This window comes from Prionailurus bengalensis, chromosome B3, assembly GCF_016509475.1.
Source record: "Prionailurus bengalensis isolate Pbe53 chromosome B3, Fcat_Pben_1.1_paternal_pri, whole genome shotgun sequence".
NCBI lineage: Eukaryota > Metazoa > Chordata > Mammalia > Carnivora > Felidae > Prionailurus > Prionailurus bengalensis.
In genome coordinates, this window is record NC_057355.1 from 31,502,505 (window position 1) to 31,529,468 (window position 26,964).

At 47.4% G+C, this 26,964-nt stretch overlaps 2 protein-coding genes across 8 annotated transcripts; one reads left to right on the forward strand and one right to left on the reverse strand.

Annotated features, from left to right (window-relative positions):
• Positions 1 to 11,532: 11,532 nt before the first annotated feature.
• Positions 11,533 to 17,481, forward strand: FAM219B (family with sequence similarity 219 member B). Of its 4 annotated transcripts, none has more exons than XM_043554993.1 (5): positions 11,533 to 11,941; positions 12,154 to 12,241; positions 12,933 to 13,010; positions 13,397 to 13,555; positions 14,977 to 17,481. In XM_043554993.1, exons 1-5 carry the CDS (start codon positions 11,728 to 11,730, stop codon positions 14,978 to 14,980), a joined length of 543 nt encoding a protein of 180 aa, XP_043410928.1. In that variant the 5' UTR covers positions 11,533 to 11,727; the 3' UTR covers positions 14,981 to 17,481. The 4 variants fall into 4 exon arrangements, with proteins under 4 accessions (XP_043410928.1, XP_043410927.1, XP_043410926.1 ...); XM_043554992.1 differs by having other exon boundaries at positions 11,534 to 11,941; positions 14,974 to 17,481; XM_043554991.1 differs by having other exon boundaries at positions 11,654 to 11,941; positions 13,397 to 13,445.
• Positions 17,482 to 18,425: 944 nt separating this feature from the next.
• Positions 18,426 to 26,232, reverse strand: MPI (mannose phosphate isomerase). Of its 4 annotated transcripts, none has more exons than XM_043554986.1 (8): positions 26,136 to 26,232; positions 25,528 to 25,655; positions 24,380 to 24,580; positions 23,576 to 23,717; positions 22,829 to 23,011; positions 20,664 to 20,837; positions 19,686 to 19,888; positions 18,426 to 19,164 (listed from the first exon to the last, which is right to left on the reverse strand). In XM_043554986.1, exons 1-8 carry the CDS (start codon positions 26,149 to 26,151, stop codon positions 18,946 to 18,948), a joined length of 1,266 nt encoding a protein of 421 aa, XP_043410921.1. In that variant the 5' UTR covers positions 26,152 to 26,232; the 3' UTR covers positions 18,426 to 18,945. The 4 variants fall into 4 exon arrangements, with proteins under 4 accessions (XP_043410921.1, XP_043410922.1, XP_043410923.1 ...); XM_043554987.1 differs by having other exon boundaries at positions 25,528 to 25,901; positions 26,136 to 26,197; XM_043554988.1 differs by having other exon boundaries at positions 26,059 to 26,178.
• Between the last annotated feature and the right edge of the window lie 732 nt (positions 26,233 to 26,964).

The window sequence follows — 26,964 nt, forward strand, 5'->3', positions numbered from 1 at the left end:
AGGGGGAGAGAGCAGTAGACAGATCTGAAGCAGGCTCTTTGCTGACAGCAGTATGTAGGGCTTGAACTCCCGAACCGTGAGATGACCTGAGCCCAAGTCAAATGCTCAACTGACTGAGCCACCAGGTGCCAGCCCCCCTTTATGAAAAGAAATCTTTGGTGATCTTTTTTATTTCAAATAAAAATATCTGTTACTGGGGGCACCTGAGTGGCTTAGTCAGTTGAGCATCCAACTCTAGATTACAGCTCGGGTCATGATCCCATGGTTCATGGGTTTGAGCCCTGCCTCATTGGGCTGTGTGCACAGAGCCTGCTTGGGATTCTCTCTCTCCCTCTCTCTCTGCTCCTCCCTTGAGAACACATGCACTCTCTCTCAAATAAATGAACATTAAGAAAAAAATAGATCTTTACTGGATTTTCTCATTTTAAGCATGATACATGTTCATGAAACAATACAGAAAAGTACAAGAATAAAACACCTGAAATTCCCCTATCCAGTTACAACCATGACTAGTATTTTGGTGACCATCTTTCCAGATGTGCATGTGTATATGCTTTTGCATGTTGTAATACAAACCTGTTTATCTCCTCCTTGCTAGGTCAAGACTATTGTAGACCATTTTCTATACTGATTAATGTACCTCTGTCTTCTGCTTTTTAGTGGGACCTAATATTCCATGGTTTAGGTGTTTCACCTTGAGTGATGGCTTTTCTAATGACCTTCAGGCTGAATTATAGGTGAAGAAGTGATTCTAGGCAATGAGGTAGTAGGGAGGAGTCCTGAAGAATGATTAAGTCCCAAGAAGGTGATTGGAAAGATGGTGATAGTTAAAGTGTTAGGACTTCTCTGACATTCTAGAGATTTCGTATGGAGCTGGAAAGAATTGACTAGAAGTTACTGTTTCCTTTGCATCTTAAGTTCTGTTGATATTTCAAAATTTAGTTTTTGCCTAAGTAAGTCATTTGTGCTATTAGAAACAGATGGGTATTCTGATAACTTTATTGTAAATGCTAACTTTTAAGGCCTTTGAAGTTTGCTACAATAGTACCTTTGCAGAAATAAGCACTGCCTTTTAAATCGCTCTCATTTTGTATCACCTTTATCTCCAAGATGAGGGTGGCAAACTGTGGCCCTGGACCAAACCAGGCCATCAACTGTCTTTCTACTGCCCATAAATAAGAATTGTTTTTTACACTCTTAAATGGTTGAAAATCAATAAAAATAAGATTTTGTGATATGAGAAAAGTATATGAAATTCAAAATCCATTGTCCATAAACAAGATTTTATGCCACACATTTTATTTATTCTGAGAGAGAGAGAAAGAGCCCGTGCAAAAGGGGCAGAGAGAGAATCCCAAGCAGGCTCTGCGCTATCCATGTAGAGCCCAATGCAGGGCTCCATCTCACGAATCCTGAGATCGTGACCTGAGCCGAAATCAAGAGTCAGATGCTTAATCGACTGAGCCACCGAGGTGCCCCACGGAATGTACAGTTCTGAGGCATTAAGTACATTGACATTGTTGTGAAGCATCTATGGCTGCTTTTGCAATACTGTGGCAGAGCTGAGTAGTTGGGATGGATATTACATGGTCTCCAAAGTCAAAAATATTTTCTTTCTGGGGCGCCTGGGTGGCGCAGTCGAGTGAGCGTCCGACTTCAGCCAGGTCACGATCTTGTGGTCCGGGAGTTCGAGCCCCGTGTCAGGCTCTGGGCTGATGGCTCGGAGCCTGGAGCCTGTTTCCGATTCTGTGTCTCCCTCTCTCTCTGCCCCTCCCCCGTTCATGCTCTGTCTCTCTCTGTCCCCCAAAAAATAAATAAACATTGAAAAAAAATTTAAATAAATAAATAAAAAATAAAAAAAATATTTTCTTTCTGACCATTTATAGGAAAAATTTGCCAACCCCTAGTCTAAAATAATAGATATTATTTTCAAAGCAAGCAAGCTTTTAAGTCATAGGCCTATTACTAAGAGGCAAAAGTGACTAGATAAATTTACTGATAAATTTCTTATTCCCACCAAATGCCTGTTTTGTCATGTCAATCCCCACATTGTCTATAAGTCAAATTTGACTCTTTTGCTGTGCTTGAGAATATAGGTACATCTGCATGCATGCTCTTGCTTTCTCTCTGTTTCTGTCTCGCGCTCTCAAAAATAAACATGTAAAAAATAAAATCTTTTTTTAATATTTTTTTTAACTTTTTTTTTTTGAGAGAGACAGAGACAGAATGCAAGTGGGTTAGGGGCAGAGAGAGAGGGATACAGAATTGGAAGCAGGCTCCAGGCTCCGAGCTGTCAGCGCAGAGCCTGACGCAGGGCTTGAACTCACGAGCTGTGAGATCATGACCTGAGCTGAAGTCAGACGCTCAATCAACTGAGCCACCCAGGTGCCCCTAAAATAAAATCTTAAAAAAAAAAAAAAAAAAAAAAAAGGAGCCTAGTTCTACCTGACTGGTACAAAAAGAGGAGAGGCTTTTGAAGCAGGTAAGGATTCAATCCTCACCTCTACAACTCCGTGGTCTTTCGCAGATCAGTTAATCCCTGTGACCATCACTTCGCTTTCCTTATACATATGTGAAGTGGGTATGACAGTGACACATAAGGATGTGAGGATTGGGAAATATATCTTCCCAATGAGTTAATGTGGGGATGAAAGTAGAGCTGGTGACCTGGGACCCCAAAAAGACCTGTAGATTCATGGTATCCATCTGTCAATTATCTGCTCTACCAATAATGGGAAAAGTCAAAGGCTAGAGTCTGAAACCTGTGAGATGGGAAAAGAATTTCAGAGGGAAATAGAATAACAAATTCACTCTTGATGAACATGATGCAAAAATACTCAACAAAATATTAGCAAACTGAATTCAACAATACATTAAAAGGATCATACTCCATAATCAAGTGAGATTTATTCTAGGGATGCAAAGAGGTTCAATGTCTGCAAATCAATGTGTTGTACACAACATTAACAAAATTAAGGATAAAAACTATGTGATCATCTCACTAGATGCAGTAAAAGCATCTGACAAAATTTAAGATCCATTTATGATAAAACCTCAACAAAGGGAATATAGAGTGAACATACCTCAACATAATAGAGGCCATGAATGACAAGCCCACAGCTAACATCATACTCAAAAGTGAAAAGCTGAAAGTAAGATTAGGAGCAAGACAAGCATGCCCACTCTCACCACTTTTATTTAACATAGTATTGGAAGTCTTAGAGTAACAATAAAAGGCATCCATATTGAAAACGAACAAGTGGGGCGCCTGGGTGGCGCAGTCGGTTAAGCGTCCGACTTCAGCCAGGTCACAATCTCGCGGTCCATGAGTTCAAGCCCCGTGTCAGGCTCTGGGCTGATGGCTCGGAGCCTGGAGCCTGTTTCCGATTCTGTGTCTCCCTCTCTCTCTGCCCCTCCCCTGTTCATGCTCTGCCTCTCTCTGTCCCAAAAATAAATAAAAAATGTTGAAAAAAAATTAAAAAAAAGAAAAGGAACAAGTAAAACTATTTGCAGATGACATGTTATATAAAGAAAACCCTAAAAACTCCAACAAAAAACGGTTAGAACTAATAAATTTGGTAAAGTTGCAGGATACAAAGTCAATATATAAAAATCTGTTGCTTCTATATACTAACAATGAACTATCAGAAAGAAATTAAGAAAACAATCCCATTTACTATTACTTCAAAAACAAAATACCTGGGAATAAATTTAACCAAGGAGGTGAAAGCCCTCTGAAAACTCTAAGACATTGATTAAAGAAATTGAATAAGATAGGAAGGGGAAGATATACCATGCTCATGGATTGGAAAATTAATATTGTTAAAATGTCCATACTACCCAAAGCAATCTATAGATTCAATGCAATCCCTACCAAAATCCCAGTGGCATTTTTCACAGAAATAGAAACAAGAATCCAAAAATGTGTATGAAACCACAAAAGACCCTGAATAGGTAAAGCAATCTTTAAGAAAGAACAAAGTTGGAGGCATCATGCTTCCTGATTTTAAACTATATTTCAGTGCTGTAGAATCAAAACATTATGGTATTGGCATAAAAACATACAGATCAATAGGACAAAACAGAGAGTCCAGAAATAAACCCACACATATATGGTCAATGAATGTACAACAAAGGAGGCAAGAATATACAGTGGGGAAAGGACAGTCTCTTCAATAAATGGTGTTGAGAAAACAAAATGGAAGGCAACCTATGGAATGGGAAAAAACCTTTGCAAATCATTTATCTGACAAGGGGTGAATATCCAAAATATATAAAGAACTCCTACAATTTAATAGCAAAAAAAGAAGGGGGGAAAAAAAGGAGCCTCAGTCACTTAGTTGGTTAAGTGTCCGATTCTTAACTTCGGCTCAAGTCATGGTCTCATGGTTCATGAGTTCAAGCCCCATATCGGGGTGTTTGCTGACAGCTCAGAGCCCGGAGCCTGCTTCCAAATCTGTCTCCCTCTCTCCCTGCCCCTTCCGTGGCCTCTCTCTCAAAAAATAAAATAAAATAAAATAAAAACATTAAAAAATATTTTTTTAATGGGCAGAGGACCCGAATATACATTTTTCCAAAGAAGACACACAGATGGCCAATAGGCATATGAAAAAGTGCTCAAAGTCACTCATAAGGTAAATGAAAATCAAAACCATAATGAGATACCACCTCATACCTGTTAGAATGATTATTATCAAAGAGACAAGAAACAACAAGTGTTGGCAAGGATGTGGAGAAAAGGGAACCCTCAGGTACTATTGATGGGAATACAAACTGGTGCAGCCACTATGAAAAAACAGTATGGAGTTTTCCTCAAAAAATTAAAAATAGAATTACTTTATGATCCAGGAATTCCACTTTTGGGTATTTATCCAAAGACAATGGAAACACTAATCTGAAAAGATACGTGCACCTCCCATGTTCACTGCAGCGTTATTTACAACAGCCAAGATATGTAAACAACCTGAATGTCCATCGATGGATGGATAAATAAAATATGGAATACATATACAATGGAATACTATTAGCCAGAAAAAGAACAAAATTTTGCCATATGCAACAACAGGGATAGACCCTGAAGGCATTATGCTAAGTGAAATAAGTCAGACAGAGAAAGACAAATGCCATATGAGCTCACATATATGTGGAATCTATAAAAAACAAACAGGGGCAGGGGCGCCTGGGTGGCTCAGTCGGTTAAGCATCCGACTTCAGCTCAGGTCATGATCTCACAGTCCGTGAGTTCGAGCCCTGCGTCGGGCTCTGTGCGACAGCTCGGAGCCGGGAGTCTGCTTTGGATTCTGTGTCTCCTTCTCTCTCTGCCCCTCCCCTGCTCATGCTCTGTCTCTCTCTGTCTCAAAAATAAATAAAACATGGGGTGCCTGGGTGGCTCAGTTGGTTGAGCGTCCGACTTTGGCTCAGGTCATGATCTCACAGCTCGTGAGTTCAAGCCCCGCGTGGGGCTCTGTGCTGACAGCTCAGAGCCTGAAGCCTGCTTCTGCTTCTGTGTCTCCCTCTCTCTCTGCCCCTAACCCACTCACATTCTGTCTCTCTCTCAAAAATAAATAAACATTTTTAAAAAATTAAATAAATAAATAAATAAATAAATAAAACATTAAAAAAATTAAAAAACAAAACAAAACAGGGGCACCTGTCTGGCTCAGTCAGTAGAGCATGCAACTCTTGATCTCAGGGTTCTAAGTTTGAGCTCCACATTGCATATAGAGATTATATTAAAAAAAAAATCTTAAAAAATAAAAACAAAAAATGGGACGCCTGGGTGGCTCAGTTCATTAAGCATCCAGTTCTTGATTTCAGCTCAGGTCATGATCTCACTGTTCATGGGATCCAACCCAGCACAGAACCTGCTTGGGAATCTCTCTGCCCCTCCTCCACTTGTGTGCGTGTGCTCTCTCTCTCTCTCAAATAAATTTTTAAAATTAAACAAAAATAAAAAACAAAACACCGAGCTCCAAGCTTGTAGATAGAGACAACAGATTGGTGGTTGCTGGTGGTAGGTGGTTGATGGTGGCAAATGAGTGAAAGGGATCAAAAGGTACAAACTTTCAGCTATAAAGTAAGTCATGGGCACACTCAAATGAGAAATTTAAGATACAAAACAGATGAACATAAGGAAAGGGAAGCAAAAATAATATAAAAACAGGGAGAGAGGGATAAAACATAAGAGATTCTTAAATATAGAAAACAGAGGGTTGCTAGAGGGGTTGTGGGAGGGGGGATGGGATAAAGTGGCATTAAGGAGTCTACTCCTGAAATCATTATTGCACTGTATGCTAACTAACTTGGATGTAAGTTAAAGGTTAATTAATTAATTTTTAAAAAAAGAAAACAAAATAAGTCATGGGATGTAATGTACTACATGGTGACTGTAGTTTATACTGTATTGCATATTTGGAAGTTACTAAGAGAATAGACCTTTAAAGTCCTCATCACAAGAAAAGAAATTTTGGGGGCACCTGGGTGGGTCAGTCTGTTGGGCCTCTGACTTCGGCTCAGATCATGATCTTGCACTCTGTGAGTTTAAGCCCCACATCAAGCTCCGTGCTGACAGCTCAGAGCCTGGAGCCTGCTTCGGATTCTGTGTCTCCTTCTCTCTCTGCCCTTCCACCTCTCATGCTCTCTCTCTCTCTCTCTCTCTCTCTCTCTCTCTCTCTGTTTCTCTTTCTCTCTCAAAAATAAACATTAAAAAGGTACTTATCTGTCCTGTTCATCATTAGATCTGCAAGGCCTGGGATAGCACTGCCCCACATTAGATGAATAAAGCTTTGCTGATTGCAAGAGCTAAGGATCCCCAGGCCCAGCAGGGGAGCCAGCACAGTCACTCTGGGGCTTTGTGTCCTGTGCACTGTGGAAGTTCTCGCCCTGAGGACTCATCCTCTGACAACCTAGGCTTTATTCTTTGTTGTTTCTTTTGGGGAATAGGGAGTCATTTATTTTTTTCTTAGGTTCCTAGTGAACATGATATATTAAGCGGAAAGGAGAATTGCTCACACCCAGGCAAGGACAGTTGGGCAATCACAGCTTCTTCATTAATAAAATGAGTTTGGGCTGTATAATTTCTAACATCCCTCCCAGCCCCAAAGTTCTATGATTCTAAACTAACTAAAATTTAAGAGAAAGATATGATATTCAACAAATATGAATTACTAGGACTTTGTGCTAAAGACAAGAGTTACAAAAGAAACAAGGTAGTCTGCCCTTTGGGAGTGTAAAGCCAAGTGAGAGAATGAACACTAAATTTCTAGAACACTAAACTCTTTAAAGGTTACATTTTTTAAAAGAGATTTTATTTTATTTTTTAATTTTTTTTCCAACGTTTTTATTTATTTTTTTGGGACAGAGAGAGACAGAGCATGAACGGGGGAGGGGCAGAGAGAGAGGGAGACACAGAATCGGAAACAGGCTCTAGGCTCTGAGCCATCAGCCCAGAGCCCGATGTGGGGCTCGAACTCCCGGACCGCGAGATCGTGACCTGGCTGAAGTCGGAGGCTCAATCGACTGCGCCACCCAGGCGCCCCAAAGATTTTATTTTTAAGTAATTTCTGTACCCAATGTGGGGCTCAAAGTTACATCCCCGAGATCAAGAGTCGTATGCTCCATTCTCTGAGCCAGCCAGGTGCCCCCATAAGGTTACATTTCTTGAGTCTTATGAGGTGCCATTCCAAGCACTTTACACTTTAACCTCACAATTCTTTTAGATACGTACTCGTATTATCCCCATTTCTCTGCTAAAGAAACTGAGACGTAAAGAAGTTAAATACCCTGCCAGTAAGTGGTAGAACACATCATCAAGATTCAAGGTCCATGTTCAATCACTTAGCAGTTAACTGAGCACTAATGATGGAAGATCCAGGAGGGGTATGGAGGAGGGCACTCCCACTCTTGCTACAAGTCCCTGGAGATTTTGTGATGTCATGTGGGTTCTGACATTTTCTTTGGCCCTTAGTGAAGTCCCCATCAGTTTAACAGGCAGCACAGCTGATGTGGGAAACAAAGGCAAAAGAAAATTTAAATTTTCTTACAATTTACAGCCCTTGAGACAGGCAGAGTGACCTTCCTCTAGGAACTCAGCTGCCTCAATGTTAATGATGAGGGACCATAAGGCAAGCTGAGGGCCAAGCACAAGCTAGCACAACCCCCCACCACCCAGGTGGGATATGTGTGATATTCCTCAGGCACTCCTGGCTGCCCAAGAACAAGAGAAAGAACAGGAAACAAATGGTTAAACTGATACAGTCTCCATCTGTTTACCAATATCTCAGTAATATTACAAGAAAAGGACAATCTTATCAATAGCCTAATCTCTAGGAACTCCCTACTGTCTTAATGATAATGCTTTGCTAGAGGGCAAAACAATTTTGACAATAGCTAGGCCTCCAGTAATCTGTTTCTTCTTTGGCATATGGAAATCCTTTTAAGAAACTTCCTCTTGGGGTGCCTGCATGGATCAGTCGGTTAAGCATCTGACTTCAGCTCAGATCATGATCTCACAGTTTGTGAGTTCAAGCCCCATGTTAGGCTCTGTGCCAAAAACTCAGAGCCTGGATCCTACTTCTGATTCTGTGTCTGCACCTCCCCCACTTGCACTGTCTCTCTCTCTTTCTCAAAAATAAATAAACGTTAAAAATTTTTTTTTTAAAAATAGAAACTTCCTCTTGACTTTACCTCCCCAACTCTACAGTCACTCTGAACAACCCAAGTGCAGCTCTTTCTGCCTACCCTGTGCTCTAATAAAATCGCCTTTTTGCATCAAAGATGTCTTTGAGAATTCTTTCTTGGCCATTGCCTCTGAACCCCCACCACCACTCCAAAAACCCATCAATAATACTTTGCTAAGGGCAAAAGGCAATCTTAGCTTAACATTATCCGACCTCCAGGATCCTGTAAGTCTCCTTTAACATATAAAAATTTCTTTGGAAACTTACTTTATATCCCAAGATACATGTTAGCAATCATCCTCCAAGCATATGGCCCTCTGACATACATCTGAAGGGTCTCCTAAGGTTTTATTAGATAGTAATAAATGAACTTTTCCTAACAAAGCTAGTCCCCTCAAGGTCCTGGAAACCTTGCCTCCAAATTCCTTAGAGACTTATGCTATTCCTAACCCCTTTCCAACTTGGAAGTATATAATCAATTGCTCCTCATAATCCCAGTGCAGCTCTTGCTGCCCATGGGTCCTGTCCCCATGCTATAATAAAATCACGTTTTTGCACTGAAAACATCTCAAGGATTCTTTCTTAGTCATTTGCTCATGAACCCAATTTCATAATTTCATCATCATGAGAATTAAATACAAAGTTGAGCCATACAAAGTTGTTTCTAGACATCAAAAACGGGTGGAACCTACCAAAATAGTTAACATTCCTCCGTGCTTCAGATTTTTCAAAAACTCCAGTCCTAAATTCCTTTATTCCTGTCCTAAAACACAGTTACTCTCAACTGTTAGGGTGGCCCTGGGGATTCAAAATTGCGTATTGTTGATCTACCCTGTGGAGGCCAATCAATTAGCCTCATGGCAGTCTCATGAGATCTGGCAATTCCTACATGGATCTGGAGCTTCTTTCCAGCAAGGCATAAGCACATCCCTTGGGGGCCAGAGAAGCCAAGAGCCATGACAGCTCCGTGCCCTGCTACACAGAGAGTCAGTGCACTTTCACCCTTCTTTCCACAGCCTATTTTGCATTATTTGTTGCTGTATGACGGGTAGTGACGTTTGGTTCCATTTTAAAATGTGGAAACTGGGGAGCCTGGGCGGCTCAGTTAGTTAAGTGTCTGACTCTTGATTTTGGCTCAGGTCATGATCTCACAGTTCATGGGTTCAAGCCCCACATTGGACTCTGCATTGATGGGGGAGGAGCCTGCTTGGGATTCTGTCTCCCTCTCTCTCTGCCCCTCCCCTGCTTTCTCGCTCTCTCTCTCAAAATAAAAACATTAAAAAATTGTTTTAAATGATAAAGTAAAATGTGGAAACTGACAAGGGAGCCACAGGCAAGCTGAGGGCAAAGCACAAGTTAACAACCTCCTCTCCCCGCAGGTGAGATATGAGTGATATTCCTCAGGCACTCCTGGCTGCCCAAGAACTAAGGAAGGGGGAAAACAAAAGGTTAACTGATAGAGATCACAGCCAGGACACAAGTCTCCATCTGTTTACAAATGTCTTAGTAAACTACAAGAAAAACACAATCATCAATAGCCAAACCTCCAGAAACCCATAGTCTCAGTTTCCTGGAGCCCTAACATCACCCTTTCCTCCACAGTGATGTGGGGAACAAAGGCAAGAAGGAAATGGTTAACTGGTAGCCCATTGGCAAATACTTGAGGCAGGCAGGGTAACATTTCTCCATGAACTCCCTACTGCCTTAATATTAACGCTTTGCTAGTGGGAAAAACAACGTTAGCTTGAAGACAGCCAGGCCTCCAGTATCTGAGTTCTCTTTAGCATACGAAAATCCTTTTGAAAACCTCCCTTTTTTTGAAAAAAAAAAAAAAAATTTTTTTTTCAGTCTATCTATTTTTTTTTGTTTTTTTTTTAATTTTTTTTTTTAATGTTTATTTATTTTTGAGACAGAGAGAGACAGAGCATGAACGGGGGAGGGGCAGAGAGAGAGGGAGACACAGAATCGGAAACAGGCTCCAGGCTCTGAGACATCAGCCCAGGGCCCGATGTGGGGCTCGAACTCCCGGACCGCGAGATTGTGACCTGGCCGAAGTCGGACGCTCAACCGACTGCGCCACCCAGGCGCCCCTATCTATTTGTTTTTTGAGGCTCTGTGCTGTCAGCTCAGAGTTCCACATGGGGCTTGAACTCAGAAACAGCCTTGCACTCACAAAGTGAGATCATGACCTGAGCCAAGATTAAGAGTTGGAGGCTCAACCAACTAAGTCACCCAGGCGCCCCTGGAAACCTTCCCTTTGCCTTTATCTCCCCCAACTCCATAGTATAACATCAGTCACTCCTCAGAACTGCAGTGCAGCTCTTTCTGCCCACGAGTCCTGTCCTCGTGCTTTAATAAAGTCACCTTTTTGCTCCAAAGCGGTCTCAAGAATTCTTTTTTGGCCTTCAGCTCCGCACTCCCCTCCCTCCCCGCCCCACTCCAAAACCGCATCAGAAAGCGATGTCTAGAGAGGGTTTAGTACCAAATAGTATTAGAAATAACATGAGTTTGAAGTTAGATGGATCAGTCCAGGCACTGCCCTTAGTGTGTGACCTCCTCAAGGTCCTTGAACCTCTCTCTCGACCTTCTGGAGAAGGGCGTTAATATCTCCCTTTCTCATACAGCTCTTTTCAGTTCAACCCAGACTCTCCATGACCGGGTGAGACGCAGAGAGAACCCCACGAGGAGGCACTGCGGTAAGTGCTGGTACGCTAGGGAGTGAAGAGCCCCGCCCAGCGAGCGCACAGCCGGGGCTTTCCATAAATGTAATACTTTGCTTCCACTGAAGACAGAATTGGCCTCGACATGCCCAGGTTCAGGTGGCCGACAAGTACCGCAAGGTGTCCCAAAACCCGGAACTGACCCTAACCAGTTCCCCAGGGTACTGTGCAATTGTGCCAGCCCACAGCAGGCGGGGCCGGAAGTCTCGGGCGGCTGCGGCCTGCGCCTGCGCGCCGCCATCTTGTTCGGAAGAGACCGCCTCCCTGCCCGCCCAGGACTCGAAAGCCAGGAGGCGGGGCTGTGCGTCGCGGCGGGCCGTGGCCGGGCCATGGCGAGCGCGGAACCCAGCACGCCCGGGATGCGGGCTTCTACCCCGGGACCCCGGCCCGGCGGGACCCCGGACTGCGCACCGGGCGCCACGAGGCTGCCCTTTGGGCGAAGCGGCAGCGGAGTCCCCCGACTCGGGGAGCGGCCCCGGGCGGTTGTGGAGAAGAGGGGACCGTACATGGTGACGCGCGCGCCTTCCATTCAGGCCAAGCTGCGTGAGTGCGGCCCGATTGGGGCGGGGGCGTTCTGCCTGGGCGGGCTACCTGGTCCCCTGGGCGGGCTCCGGAGCCCTGCTGGGGATACCCTGGAGGGGCAGCTGCAGCCAGCTCCCGTCTCGAGAATGTGTTCGGAGAGAGCGGGCTCCTGGCGTTTGGGAGACACGGCGGAGTGGGGAAAACCCCGCTGACCCGGGCCCTTTGACTTCCAGAGAAGCACCGGGACCTGGCCAAGGCCGTTCTGCGGAGAAAAGGCATGCTGGGGGCCTCGCCGAACCGCCCCGATTCTTCAGGGAAAAGGTCTCAGCAGGCGCCATCTCCTCTGTGCCAGCAGTTTCCAGAGAAGGCCTTACTCCTCACGCTGGGAGACAGTTCTCACGCTTTAAGACCGAGCTAGTGATTCACCTGGCGCCAACCCATTTAGTTTAGTATTTTAAAATGGGAAGAGGAATGACCTTTTCTTTTCCTTTAAGGAAGTGATGATGTCAGGGAAATGGCTTTGGAATAACAGTTTTGTCCGTGCTTAGGCTTGTTCACTGTGAGTGTCAAGCTAGGCAGGAACACAGTGGCTGGGGTCTCCAGGAGTGAGGATAGCAGTGTGGGAACAGTCAGTCCTGTATTTCTTTTGAACAGAACGGTAAACTCTGAGGGCTGGATGGGACCTTATCCAGTGCATCTTACAGTTAAGAGCTAAAACTCAAGAGAGGGGAAGAGAGATTTGCCCAAGGACTTGCAGTTGGTTGGTGAGGAGGGGGAGCTTTACCAGTTCTGGAAAGAGTAGCTGTGGTTTTCCTCAGGAGCAGTAGGGGGAGTGGTGTGGGGAACTGCATATTCTGAGGAGCTGTAGCAGGCAGTGGTGGCTGTGTGACCAGGTAGAAGGCAAGACCGTACTGCAGCCAGTTCTTTTTTCCATAAGGGCAAAGACTCTTGACTTTCCCTGGGAAATGTTGGTGCTTCATCTATGCCTGGTCTCTTCCCCATCTCCCCTCAGGTCAGTGAAGTTTAACAAGGGCTACACTGCCCTTAGTCAGAGTCCAGATGAAAACCTGGTGTCCCTCGACTCTGACAGGTGAGTGCTGTCTTTGGAACTATCCCTTGGGGGAGTGATATGGGTAAAACAGCAGATCTCTTCCAAGAACCTTCATGCATGTTCCAGGGCTGTCTTCAGAGCATTGTCCCTTCCCAGGGTAGTTTGGTTAGAGCACTCAGGCGATCATGCTGTTCTTGGATTTGGAGTACCAACCTTGTGTGGGGGAATCATCCTCCCCTGTTATGTCTTCAGTGTTAGTGACAGTGACCCCGTCCCTGCTTGAGCCCATGGAAAGAGCCACTGGTACTCATGACAGATTCTGGGTTTCAGTTCTCTGATGTGTGGTCTTCGTTTTACAAGTCCTCCAGACCCCCTTGCATGCTCTCCACAGGCATCCCCCTGAACTGACTGTTTTCCTCTTCTAGTGATGGGGAGCTGGAATCCAGATACTCCTCCGGGTATTCCTCTGCAGAGGCAAGTCCAGAGCGCCTTTCTGCACGGGGCCAGGCTGCAGGCAGCGTCACCACCACTGCCAAATGCTTGTCTTGTGCCTGCTGTATGCACGGCACTGTGCCAGACTTACGGTCTGTTCTCCAATCTTCTACTCTGTCTTAGTCCCTCAGCAGAGGTATAGGTGTCTGAGGAGGGCTGTTGAAAATTCAGGAGACCATAGGGCTGAAAAGGACCTCACAAATCTTCTAGTGCTGGTCACCACTTAGAAAAATCCTTTTGGGAGGTAGGGGAGAATAAAAAAAGAGAGAAAGAGAAAAAGAATCCTCTTGTCAAACCCTGCCTAAGTGTTCGCCAGCCTCTGCTTGCTTGTGCCTGGGTACTCACTATCTCCAGGAAGCTTTCCCGCCTGCCCTTCCTCTAAAACAGACACATACACACACGTTCCTTTTTCAGGTAGCTCTTAGATAAGGCAATATTATTGACTTGAAATGTCTCCTGCACGCTGGACTCAGTGGTCCTAGGCCTGCCTTCCAGTGTCACCCAGTAATTCTGGTTTCCCTTCCTTTGATTGCCTTTTATCTGAGATCAGCATTCCTGTCCCTCCCTTGGCCATCCTCCACCAAGGTTACTTTCTTCCAGGCCAAACAACTTCAGTTGTTCCATCTATGGGAACTCAGACTAAGATACTACTGGGCTGGCCTTTTGGACATGTTTCCAGAGTGACAGCCCCAGACACACAAGGACTGTGTCTGTTTTGGCATGTGCAGCTTTCTGCCTTAGAGGTGAAGTGCTGGAGACATGACTATATGCCACTGGTATTTTTCCCTTGTTCTCCTGGAAACCCTTGGCCACTCCCTGAGTTTCTGCCAAAGAGAATAGAGGCAGTCTGTAATTTTTATCCTTGACTACCTGGGTGCCTAACATTGTTAAACCTAAGAAGAGAAAAATTAGCCAAGACCCAGGGAAAGTTCTATGCCATTCCCAGCCTCCTGTTCCTTCTGCTCAGCAGAACTGGTAAAGCTAGGCTGACAGGTTCTGCTTTGCAGGGAAGGAGCTCTGCTAGCATGGAAGGCTAACATGTCTAACCAGCAGTGCAGACAAAGCTGCTCCCCACTTCGTTTCAACGTAACTCATGTTCTATTCTACCCCATTGTTCTGGTATCATTGTCCCATATTCTTCAGCCTTCCCAAGGACCAGTCTCGGTTCCCAGTGGGAGCGGTCAGGCCATTGACTTTCAAACATAATCTGGAATCTGATATTTACGTCAGATGCTGTGGGATTCTTTAGTGGGAACAGCTCCCCTGGGGGTTATTGACATTGCAGCCTGTACAGTATTGGCTCAGGGCACTTGGGGCCCCTCACTGCTGGGTGAGGCACGGGTAGAAAAAGGTAGCACTTCCTCACATAGTCCAGTGATGTGTGGAGTTGGCCTAAGTAAGGGTGGAACATGAACAGGAAGTTCTGGTAAGGAAATGTAGGTCTGCCTTTGGGCAGCAGTTATTTTTGCTTTACTGCCTGGCTTAAAGTTTTCTCCTCTCCTGCTCTTAGCAGGTGAACCAGGAAGTGAGCCGGCAGCTGCTCCAGGATGGGTATCACCTGGATGAGATTCCAGATGATGAGGACTTGGATCTCATCCCTCCCAAGCCTATGGCCTCTTCAACATGTTCCTGCTGCTGGTGCTGTCTTGGGGACTCTTCCTCCTGTACCCTCCAATAGACATAAGCCCCCAAGATGGGCCCTGCTCACCATGCCTGCAGAGCCCTTTTGGCCCTTCTTAGGTCACAGAGTGCAGTGGGGACTGCTGTCAGCCTCAGAATCACTGGAGGCACTGACCCTCTGGGAAGGTCAATGACCTATAGTTACCCCTTACCTGGTGCTTCTCAGGCCAGAGGCCCCCATCTGGGCCATAGGGTGATAGGTGGAATTCTGCAGTTTTCCTCTGCTATTGGAGCAGAGTTTGGAGAAACCACCTTTATAAGGGCAGGAACAGATGAATTCTGGTTCTTGTGGTCAGTGACAAAAGCTGGTTAAGGAAAAATTGCAAACATCTTGACAGGTATTTGTCATGCTCTTTGGAGGGAGAAAGCTTTTGTGCCCAGCCTATGCTGGATGGTGTATGGAAGCAGAAAATAGCACTTTATGGCTTTCAGTTTGGGAGTCTGAAAAAGAATAACTATATGGGACCAGTTTAAGAAATTGCATATGCTCTCCTCTTCCTGGCTCCATGATGGGTTACGTGCTTGACACTCAAGAAAGCATAAAGCAGGGCCCTTTGGCTCTCTTCCCTTGTGCCTGTTTGGCTATGGCAGGGAGTACAGCAGGTTGCTTGATGGCACAGCAGGATCAAGACTTTCAGAATTCCTGGATCCAGAGCATCTCCAACTGGCTCAAACTGTCTGGGTAGGTTTAGTGACTGTGGTCAGCCCACCCTAGTTAGAGAAAAATTGCTCCATTATGTACATATTTATTTATTTGTCTTTCCTTGGTGGCCATTCTTTGCCTTGTTGTTAGCTAGTTCAATACACTTTTTTGAGTGTAAAGGTCAGGTGAAGGGCCTGGAGCTTGCCCCAGAAGCCTGCAGGTTTGGGTTACCAGCAGAGGGAGCTGCAGGGAGCAGTCAGGTGCCTTCCTATTGAGCTTTTTAAACTTGAGAATAGCGATGGGTGAGTAGTATAGTCGTACAGTTGTGTGGGCTGTGATGTAGTCAGAGGCTCACAGGATGGAGAGGAGGGACCCATGGCAGCTTCCGAGAGCCTGCCTGAGGAGATAATATGCCATTGCAGAGGGTTTCCCTTCATCCAGCATGGGCCTCACGGCAGATACAGAGGATTGGGCTTCACGGTAAACCTCTGGTGCCACACAACCCTCAGAGTAACACAGCTGGGACAGGCCTAATCTCCCCAGTGAACACGCTGGCCCCCTGCCCCCAGTATCTCCTGCATCTCATCATCTCTTGCCATCCCAGTCCTCTCTAGAATTTAGTTTTCAATGCTTTTTCTTTTTTTTGGCCTCACCTAGAGCCCGGGTGAGGATTGAACGAGAGTGGACACAGTTCCCAGCCCAAGGGACATGATGGTCAGGATTGGGGTGTGGGCCCACGTGGGAAAGTACCTGGTCTGTTACTTCATTTGATGTCTTGTGGCCTCTAGAGGTAGGAGGAATGACATGGACTCTTGCTCTACCACATGAGGTGATTGGACGGCTGAGAAGGCCCTTATTTGTTAGGTGTAATCTAGTAGCATCACAGCAGGAGGGAGATGGGACAGATGCCAGAGGCACCTCGAGTTAGGGTCTGGAGGATAGGGGACACAGATGCTCCCAAACGGGACAGGGCGATGTCACACAGGTGCCTCACATTCTGAGAGCTTTGTGCAAATGCCCACAGGCATTTGAAGATGTGAGAACATCCTCATCCTGAACCCTTTGCCCATCCACCAAAGACTATTCAGGCCTTTCTGGTTTCTGCAGAGACACATGAAGAGAGGCCCCGATGTAGGGCAGTGTAAAGAAACTGGTGGTGGCAGGAAACCCAGTGGGGGCCAGAAAGTGCTGTGGAAGCCCAGGGGGGGCCACATTTCTGTGGGGGAATTGGTTAGGAGAGGGTAGCTGAGCATTTGGCAACAGCTGTGGTGAAGGCAGCAGGGCCCTAAGATGGACCTCCAGCTGGTAGTTACCATAAATCAACACTGATGTATTTGCCTGCATCTGTTCCTGGAGAGGATGTTCCGGAGCTGGTTACTACGTGTAGAAGGCATTACCTTTGAAGTTTTGGGAATGGGGTAGCAAGGCAGGGTAGAAACAGTCTACTGTTTGGGGCCAGAGGTCCCAGGTCAAAATGTCACCAATAAAGGCACCAAGGTGCCTAGAGCCAAACTGCCTTAATTCAGAGTGCTGGATATTCTGCAGGTGACAGTGCCCTGGGGAGAGAGGGGTGTATTTGCACTTACCTCACAGAGGGGAGTATGTGTATGGTGTTTACAGAGTACTCTACAGAACTTTTGGCTTAGGCTTCTACAGCTCTGGGGGTTTCTAAGAATAAACACAATCATGCTAGTAGTTAAGCCGTCTCTGTGTTACAATAGGATTTTAAAGAAAGCCCTAGACCACAGCCTTCTGAAATGAAGAAACAGCCTCATAGCCCCAACTGTGACCATTCCTCCTAGGACCTCTTGTTCCTACTATTCCCAATGGGCATCATTTTCAGGCCTGTGTCATTGGAGACCATGGATGGAACAGGCCTTTGCACAGCCCAGAACTTTCTTGAAGGTAGTTTCCTAGATTTCCATTGTATAGGAGGTCTAGTGTGGGCAGTAGCCCAAGAAGATCCTTTTGTGTCAGTCTAAACCCTTACCCCACAGGAAGGAGCCAACAGCCTGGCTGTCTGCTAAGTCTGAGGTGACAGGATCTCGGACTGCAGTCAGGTACTTCAGTGGCAGAACCGACAGCTGTGCCACCTCTTGCAGACTAGAGGGTAGGCACGGGAAGAGCAGACGCCCTATGTATTTCCTGCCAGTTTAGAAAAAGTAGCTAGGTTTCTCTTCACAACACAAATTGGATTGCCCTGACCCCAAATCCCTGTGTATACAGTGACTGAATGTGCTCTAGAGAAGTGGCTGACAAACTCGGAAGGGTTGGTCCGTATGTTTGGTGTTGCAGGCCCTACAGTCTGGTGCATTTACTAAATTTTGCCACTGTAGCCTGAAAGCAGCTGGATGGTATGTAAATGACAAGTGTGGCCAGCTCCAGTCTGCTGGCCTTAACATGCTGATCCTGGCCCTAAGGCCAACTGAAACATTGGAGAGGAGAATCTTACACTGACAGTACCTGTCTTTAGATCCACCTTCCCCATATGTAGGACTCAAGGCCTGCCTGCAAGCTCTGCATCTAAGGCTGAAGCCAGCTGCCCTTCCTATAAAAGGGCCCTGAAGTCCAGCCTGCCCTCCACAGGGAGCTCTTAGAAGCAGAAATTAAAGCAAAAACTGGACATCCAGAAAGGGCTCTATCCTGGAACACTAAAGGTTGACTGCTCTCCATCAGCCTCAACACAATGATCTTTAATTGCTTTGACAGAGTCAGAGGGTGGCAATGAGTCCATAGGCCTACTCTTTTCCCTCCTTTGCGTTTGAGGAAATGGGCAGTCCCAGGGCCAGAACGCTGTTCTTAGAAATGGCCTATCCTTTTGCTGTGAGTGAGGCTGAAATAGTACTAGATTTTAGCAGCCTGCTTAATGCCATAGGCTGGAACAGCTGCTGCCTCCTGCTTTGAGGAGAGCCTGGCTGAGGTATGGTGAGAATACAAAGGGAGTGTCTGCTCTTAGTTCTCATCGGGGTCCTTCTCCCAAGAGAAAGATGATGGTTTGTCCTAGGCTTGCTCAGGAGGCACTACCTTCAAGCTTGCTACTCTACCCCAGCTCTTCCAGCGCACACCCAAGTCCAGAACAGGGAAGGGTTTGAGCTGGGCCTGAGAGGCTGGCTAGGATTTAGGGTAACTGTCAGAGGAGAGCCAGACAGGCTGTGGTCTCTACAGCAGGCAGCAGGCTCGGAACATCAGCAGGTCATCGGGCACAGTGAGCTTCAGTGAGACGCTCTCATTGGCCCCAATGAAGAGCACCCCACCACGCTGCAGGGGGATTGGTGTCTGGGCTGTGGGAGTGCTGGCTGTCACTCTTCCCTGTACTATCAGGAGGATGCTGGCCGAGTCCACTGCCAAGACCTTGTATTCAGTGATGGAGCCAGGGACCTGGGCAAAACAAACAGCAGGATGATGCGCTTCACTTTCTGTTCCTATTGGCTCACAGTGGGCCCAGGACAACCCCAAAGACAGTGAGAGGAGCGCTCAGTTTTCTTCCCCACTGCTCAGGCTCTTGTCAGCATGGAGGCCCACATCTGGTCTCTGGTACAAAGAAGAGTGGGTAGGTCCCGTGGCTATGCCTCCCGTACCCCCCACCAAGTGAGCTTAACAGAAAGGAAAACCAGCCCCAGGTACACTCCACATTGAGGACCTTGCCAGGGTTTTTTTTTTTTTTTAATGTTTATTTTAGAGAGCATGAGCAGGGGTGGGTGGCAGAGACAGACAGAATCCAAAGCAGGCTCCACACTGTCTGCACAAAGCCTGATGTGGGGCATGAACCATGAGATCACCACCTGAGCTGAAGTCCAATGCTCAACTGACTGAGCCACCCAGGCGCCCCTTGCCAGGCTTTTCCATGCCACACAAAGACAATCATCATAGCTGCCACCATCCCCACCCTCCCCACTCACCTCCATCTTCATGACAGTGAAGTCTGGCACAGGGGGGTTATAGATAGAGAGGTAGGGGTCTTCTTGACTCTGTGTTGGAAGAAAGAGCCTGTCCTTGCTGGGGGTATAGTTGAGCATTTCACACAGAGTTGGCACATCGATGAACTTGGGTGTCAGGCCAGCACGAACAGTATTGTCTGAACACGCCATGCACTCCACACAGTCTAGAGATAGACAGTTGTCATGCACTAACCTGATGAAGGATGCCTTGAATTTAGACTCTCCAGGGCTGGGCCTCCTAACGTTGGGTAAAACGTGTGAAATGTATAATCTGGGAGAATGGGCTAAGATATGAGATACTAAATACAGGTAGTAGGTCACCTGCATATTGTCAGTCACGTTAGCCCCTGGGGGAGCCCCAACCCTCCCCAGACTATTCTACCACAGAATCCTGTCCATGAGTGGACAAATAGCCAAGAGTCAAAATGTGACACCTTTCTGTGAGAATGTATTTTCGCATAAAAATCTCTGGGTAAAGACAGATGTAAAGGTAGCATAACGTAGGGGAGAGAACAGCAGCCTCATCCAATATAGCCTGGGTTCAAATTGTTAACCACACATGCACACAAGACTCAGCGTGAGAGTACTGGGACCTCAAAGGGTGTGAAGAGTCAAGCAGTATATAACACAAAGCTGTCGTTCTCCATCCCTACTGGTTACTTCCCTGCCCACCCCAGGAACCCTGGGAGGTCAGAGCTGGATGGGACCTTAAAGGTCTCTCCTTGACCACCCCCTCCCCCTTTTATCTAAATGAGGAAGCAAGGCTTGGTAGGCTTGGTAGACTCACTGCTAAAACGTTGCTCATCTAGGGGCGCCTGACTGGCTCAGCTGGTGGAACGTGCAACTTTCGGCCTTAGGGTTGTGAGTTTGAGCCCCACATTGGGTGTAGAGATTATTTAAAAAAAAAAAAAAATCTTTAAAAAAAAAAACGTGACTCACCTCCTTTCAGGTAGGCATGGGGCACATTGGCCTCCAGAAACATGGCCTCTCCTGGCTTCAGGGTAAGCAGGTTCAGGAAGTAGATGGCAAAGCATCCAATATCACCTGGATACTGCTGATGCAGCTGCAGCAAGAGCTCCCCATTGATGTCCTCCATGTTGTTTCCAGCAGCCACTGAGGGTCACAGAGTGCCCCAAGGCCATTTAGGAACCCCCAGTGGTGTTTACAGCCCCACCACGGCCACGAAGTCCTGGGGAAGTCCCTACCCTCAGAAATCTAGAAACTGGTGGGTGTGTCTGTCTAGCCACATCCCCACCCTTTGTGGGCTGGCCTTCCTTGATCTTCCAGCCCACAGAGGTGCCATTTTCCCTTGTTCTGACCGTCTATATGCTCAGCATTACCCTAGCCACTGGAAGAGCTAAGGTTTGGGGCCAGATAATCCTTTGTTGTGGAGGCTGTCCTGTGCATTGCACTATGCTTAGCAGCATCCTTGGCCTCTACAACCAAGATAGCACTAGCACCCCAATCCATGTTTTGAAACAAAAAATGCTCTAGACAGTTGCCAGTGTCCCCTAATTGAGAACCACTGCTGTAGAATCTCAATCTATTTAAGGGATAACCCAAGAGTTCCATGCGGAGTGACCAACTGCCCCAGTTGGCCCAGGCCTTTCCATTTCACAGCACTGAACATAACATGTCTCAGAAAAAGTCCTAGACAAACCAAGATGGTTGATTACCCCAGAGAGCAAGAGGCAGAATGAGCCCAGGGTCAAAACTGTGTCCTGGAGACTGACCAGGGTAGGGAGACCTCAGCCTGGGCTAGATTAGTGAGGGAAGTCTTGGAAATTGGGGCAGGGGAGGGTGGTGAGCTGAGATTTCTTGAGTGTGCAGAGAAGTGGGGAGGGCATGAGTAAGTAAAAGCTGAATGTGTCAGTGTCACAGTGAAGGAACTGGCTGCTCTGGATTGGAGGGTGGTTCTGAGCCTTCATACACAGACATGCTGAATGTCTGTTCTGTGCAAAGCACTGGGAACACAGTCTCAAGGAGACAGATTCCTAGGCTGGAGAAAACCCAGGTGATGCATGTGGTGATATAGACTCACAGGTGTTACACCTCACATATGAACAGGGTGTCCTGGGAGCTCCCAGCAAGAGTATCCCATTCTGCCGTGAGTGCCACTTGGAGCACTCTGAATGCCTCTCACACCCTCCAGCGATCAGCAGCCCAGAGGCTTACCGCCCGCAATCTTGGGTCTCAGTATTCATTCATTTGGTCCTTCACAGGACACAGATTTACTGAGAACCGGCAAAATATCGTGGGCTGTTCTAAGGGCTGGTGATGATCCAAGAACAAGATAAGGATCCCTTTCCCTTTGTAGAGTTTACATTCTGGCGAAGGGAGAACGAGCAAATAGGTATAAAGGGGAGGCATGCAAGCAGAAACACCAAAAGCAAAAGAATCCAAAGAAAACAGTATGTTTGGGTAAAAGAGCTCCCTATGGCTCAGAGGTGACAGGAGAAATGTGTAGAGAGCCAGAAGAGCTCTGGGGTCGCCTGGAGAAGGGGCTGGGGCCTCATCATGTGTGTCACATAAGCTCAGAGCTGGAATCCACTCTGCCTTGTTTTATACTGCTTGTACTAACCTCCAGACCCAAATGTGACAGCCACACCCATCAGTCATTTCCTGAACCCTCCTTAGTTAGCACAAGGCTGGGCACGGAGCAGCTATTTAAGGAAATATGTCTCTATCTATCTATCTATCTATCTATCTATATCTATATATGTAATTAAAAAAAGATCTGATTGAAAGCTCTGGGCTTCAGGCCTTTGGAGAAGAGGAGGATGAGCATCCCCATGTCCCCTTCCTACTTTCTAGGCCCAAAGTATAAATCCATCCATGGAGAACAACTGTAAGGCTGGGGAAATCTCAGAATGCCTAGGTGGAAGACCTCCTAAAAGTCCTCCAGGCCACTCTGTCTCCAGCCGTCTAGAGAAACAAAGACCAGGAAAGAAACGCTCAGTTACTAACAGACCATCGAAGTCATCTAAGGCCCATTCTGGTGATGCACTTTGAGCAGAGAGGTTGAGAACCCTGTCCTCCTCAGTGCCTGGTGCCCATGCTGGGGCAGTGCAGGCCGGGGGCACCGCACCGCCTACAACACCCACCTTGCTGGGAGATCCGCTTCACCAACAGGTTGAGCTGCTCCATCACCACCTTCTTCTCGCTCTTCATCAGGTGGGAGAAACAGCTCTGCAGAGCAGAGGCCACACACTGGGAGTCACTGCTCAGGCTCTGCTTCAGCTGTGTTGCTGCATTATCTCCAATAAGAAACTGGAACTCGGGCACCTCTGCAGGAAGGCCATGCCAGGGCCCGTATCAGGAATGGCAAGGTGGAACCCACACGAGTGGGAAGTCGGAAGAGGCCTCCCTATCCCATCCCTAACCAAGGAGCCAGGCAATGCTAAGCAAACTTTGAGGTGAAAACCAACTGCTTGCCACCAGCCCTACCAACCATACCTGAGCCTGGTCTCACAGGTCCACCCCAGTGGCTTTAAGAATTCATAGGGCCAGGGGCGCCTGAGTGGCTCAGTAGGTTAAACATCCGACTTCAGCTCAGGTCATGATCTCACGGCTTGTAGGTTTGAGCCCCACTTCAGGCTCTGTGCTGACAGCTCAGAGCCTGGAGCCCGCTTCAGATTCTGTGTCTCCTCTCTGCCCCTCCCCTGCTCAGGCTCTCTCTCCTTCAAAATAAGTAAACATTAAAAAAAATTAAAAAAAAAAATTCATAGGACTAAGCAGCCCCTCAATTACTGTGACACTTAGCCTCTGTTCTCTCCCCCTATTCCAGTTCTGCCCTGGGTTGCTTATGCACCGTAGGCCCAATATGCATGTTCTATTTTGCCCAGTCTTACTTGTCAGAAACGTCACAATTTCCTCAACTGGCCGGAAGCCACATAAACCCTGGAAGGAGGTGAGGGCAATGGCTATCTCTGGCTTATGGTTGGCATCGGGGTAGTGCTGTGGAGCCTGGAGGTGCAATTTCTCTGCCAGCTCCTGTGGGATGGTGAAGGGAAGAGGAGGATGGTCAAGGTGCAGTCATCACACCTAGCAGGACACCAGTCCCACCCAGCCCTTGCTCTCTACCCGCCCTGGTCACCAGATAGCAGTGGCTTCATACTTTTGGCAATGAGCCCAGTCAGGGCATAATGCGGAAACTCAGGGCCTGGACTGCAAATCAGGAACCCCCAACACCAAGTCAAGCTCAGACACTAACAAGCTGTGCAAGTTTGGTTAAATCCCTGTCTTTTCTGGGTCTTACTCTGCCCATCTAGAAATGAGAAATTTGGACACACAAATGCCTAGGAGTTGGGGCAATAGTTAGGGTGCCTGCCTTGCCCTGGAAGGCAAACTTTCTGAGAGAGCCAGGTGGGAAAACAGCAGGTAGAGTAGTCCTGGGCTGGATGAGGGGAACCCAGGAAAGAGCATAGAGAAACTCCCTGGGCACAGGCTGGTCAGCTGTCCGCTTAGACTTAGCTGCCAGCATGTGTCACCAGCATCTGGCCTTCCAGAGCTAAATTGGGAGTCGTCAAGCCTGAATTTAGCTTTGGGCTGGACTGTGCACGTGGGTGGGGTAAAAGCAGCAGTAAAAGTAGTGGGAGGGCCTTGACCTGAGTTCTTCTGTACCCCGACCTCTGCACTCCACTCTAATCCTGTACCTTGTTAGGGTGTGCCTGGATGGACAGGGCAGTTTCAACCGAGAGCACTTTGAAGAGGAAGGGCAGCTTGCCATTAAAGGTGTCCTTGACCTTTGAGCCCAAGCAGTCCTGGTTCTCAGCGATCCACTGGCCTAGGGTCTTCTGTGAGATGCGATTGTCAAGGATCTTGGCATCTCCCCGGGGATGGCACCCCATCCACAACTGGAAAAACATAAAACTTGGGAGGGAAAAAGGAAAAACCAGACACCACCAACCTGAATCCTGAGACAGGCCTCCCAGGCCTGGGCATAAATGCTCATGCCATCACAGACATACAGGAAGGCAGCAGACCCCAGCATACCAGGAGTCAGGAGACCCAATTCAGGCTCTGTCCCCAACCGGCTGTGGAAGCCTGGATTGGTTATTTCTGATCTCTTGGTCTCGATTTTCTCATCTGTCCAATCAGGAGAATGACACCTGCACTGTCAAGGTCACTAAAAAGCTCTCAAATGCCTCTGAGAAGGGTTAACATTCATTTATTCCAATCTCAGAAGTAGAGGCCTTTGGCCTTATACTTTGGCTTTATCTCACCTAAATGGGCAGGAAAAATACATATTTTAGGTTATTAAGATGTAAAAGTCAAAGTTTTTTTTTTTTTAAAAATTTTTTTTTCAACGTTTATTTATTTTTGGGACAGAGAGAGACAGAGCATGAACGGGGTAGGGGCAGAGAGAGAGGGAGACACAGAATCGGAAACAGGCTCCAGGCTCCAAGCCATCAGCCCAGAGCCTGACGCGGGGCTCGAACTCACGGACCGCGAGATCGTGACCTGGCTGAAGTCGGACGCTTAACCGACTGCGCCACCCAGGCGCCCCCAAAAGTCAAAGTTTTAATTGTCAAAGAGGGCTGAATTAAAATTCAGTAAGTGCTGGTAGTTCTTGGGGGAAGGAAGATACCAGAAATCCCAGCCAATTATGACAAAACCTCTCTTCTTTTGGTGCTACCATCTGGATTCATTGCCTGCCCAGATCTGAAGAGCCAAGAGGGCTTCCCTCCCTCTTTGCTGCCTCCCTCTCCCAGCTGACCTAAATGATTTGCCCCAGGCCCTCTGAGTGAAGGAATCCCTTGGTCTCACCTGCTGGTAAAGTCAAACACAACCCAGGTCTCACCTCTGCATATGGCTTGTCCTCTGAGATCTGGGCCAGCGGGTCACTGCTGGCCAGCAGCCGAGCCACTTCACTGTTAGAACCTGTCTTCCCCCAGGCATACTGCTGCACCACACCGGAAAGGGGGAATACTGGGGGCATAGAGAGTGGGTCAGCTTCCACCCCACTCCTGAGGCCTGACCCTACTGTCTTGGGGAAACTAGACACGAGCTGAGGGTTTTGTCTGGGGGACAGTCATATAAGGGGTTTGTAGGTCGTTAGTTGAGACCCTTCTCCGCAGGCCTCGATGTTCCCATCTGTAAAGCGGGCAGTAAGGCTTTTCCGCGGACATGAGTCAGGTAGATGCGCTGAGGTGACGAGGAGGAAGCGGGAGGAACCTATTGGACAGCACCCCGTCTCGAAGTGACCCATGCGCGGCCCCTCCCCGCCAGACCCTCCCTCGAGCGCTGAAATGGCTCAATCCCCATCGCAAGTGCCCCCTCCTCTGCCCAGAGCCCATCCATCTTTCCGCGGAGCCGCAAGCCTGGGTCCCACCTGGCATTTCAGGTCGGGAAGGTTCCCCGCGACGCGACCCTCCCCCAGTGTCCTCAGCAACACAGCCGACAGCCCACCTTGCTGAACTGCCATCCTCGCGGTACCGGACCTGGCTTCTGGCACGTATGCACTTCCCGACAGCACCCGCAACGCCCCTGACCCAGAGCTTCCTGGGAAATGTAGTTCCTCGAGTGCCTCCTTGGAGGGCCGTTTGCCGGGGGTGGCCACTGGGAGCACTCTGAATGCCTCTCACACCCTCCAGCGATCAGCAGCCCAGAGGCTTACCGCCCGCAATCTTGGGCCTCAGTATTCATTCATTCGGTCCTTCACAGGACACAGATTTACTGAGAACCGGCAAAATATCGCGGGCTGTTCTAAGGGCTGGTGATGATCCAAGAACACGATAAGGATCCCTTTCCCTTTGTGGAGCTTACATTCTGGTGAAGGGAGAACGGGCAAATAGGTATAATAAATAAGCAAGTCATATAGGAGGTTGAGAGAGAAGTGCTACAAAAAGTGGGGGTGGGAGTAGGAAGCACTTTGCAGAATTTAAAATATCTAGGGAAGTCTTATTGAGGAGAGGAGATTTGAGCACAGACTTGGAGGTGAGGAGGAATATTCTGACAGAAGAAACTGCTTGAGCAAAGGCTACGGTGGGAACATGGGAATATGTCTGTTATATTTTGGAATAAATAGCAGAGAAGCCAATGTGGCTGGAGCAGTGAGCATGTGTGTATATGTGTGTGTGGGGGGGGGGGTGGTACACGTGAGGTGGTCAGAGAGGAAAGGCAGTGCACAGAACTCTGCAGGCTATTGTGAGAACCTCAGGTTTTACTGAGTAGCTCAGTCAGTAGCAAAGAATTGCTGTGATCTAAGAAGGAACTCAGTGATGCTTGATGACGTCAA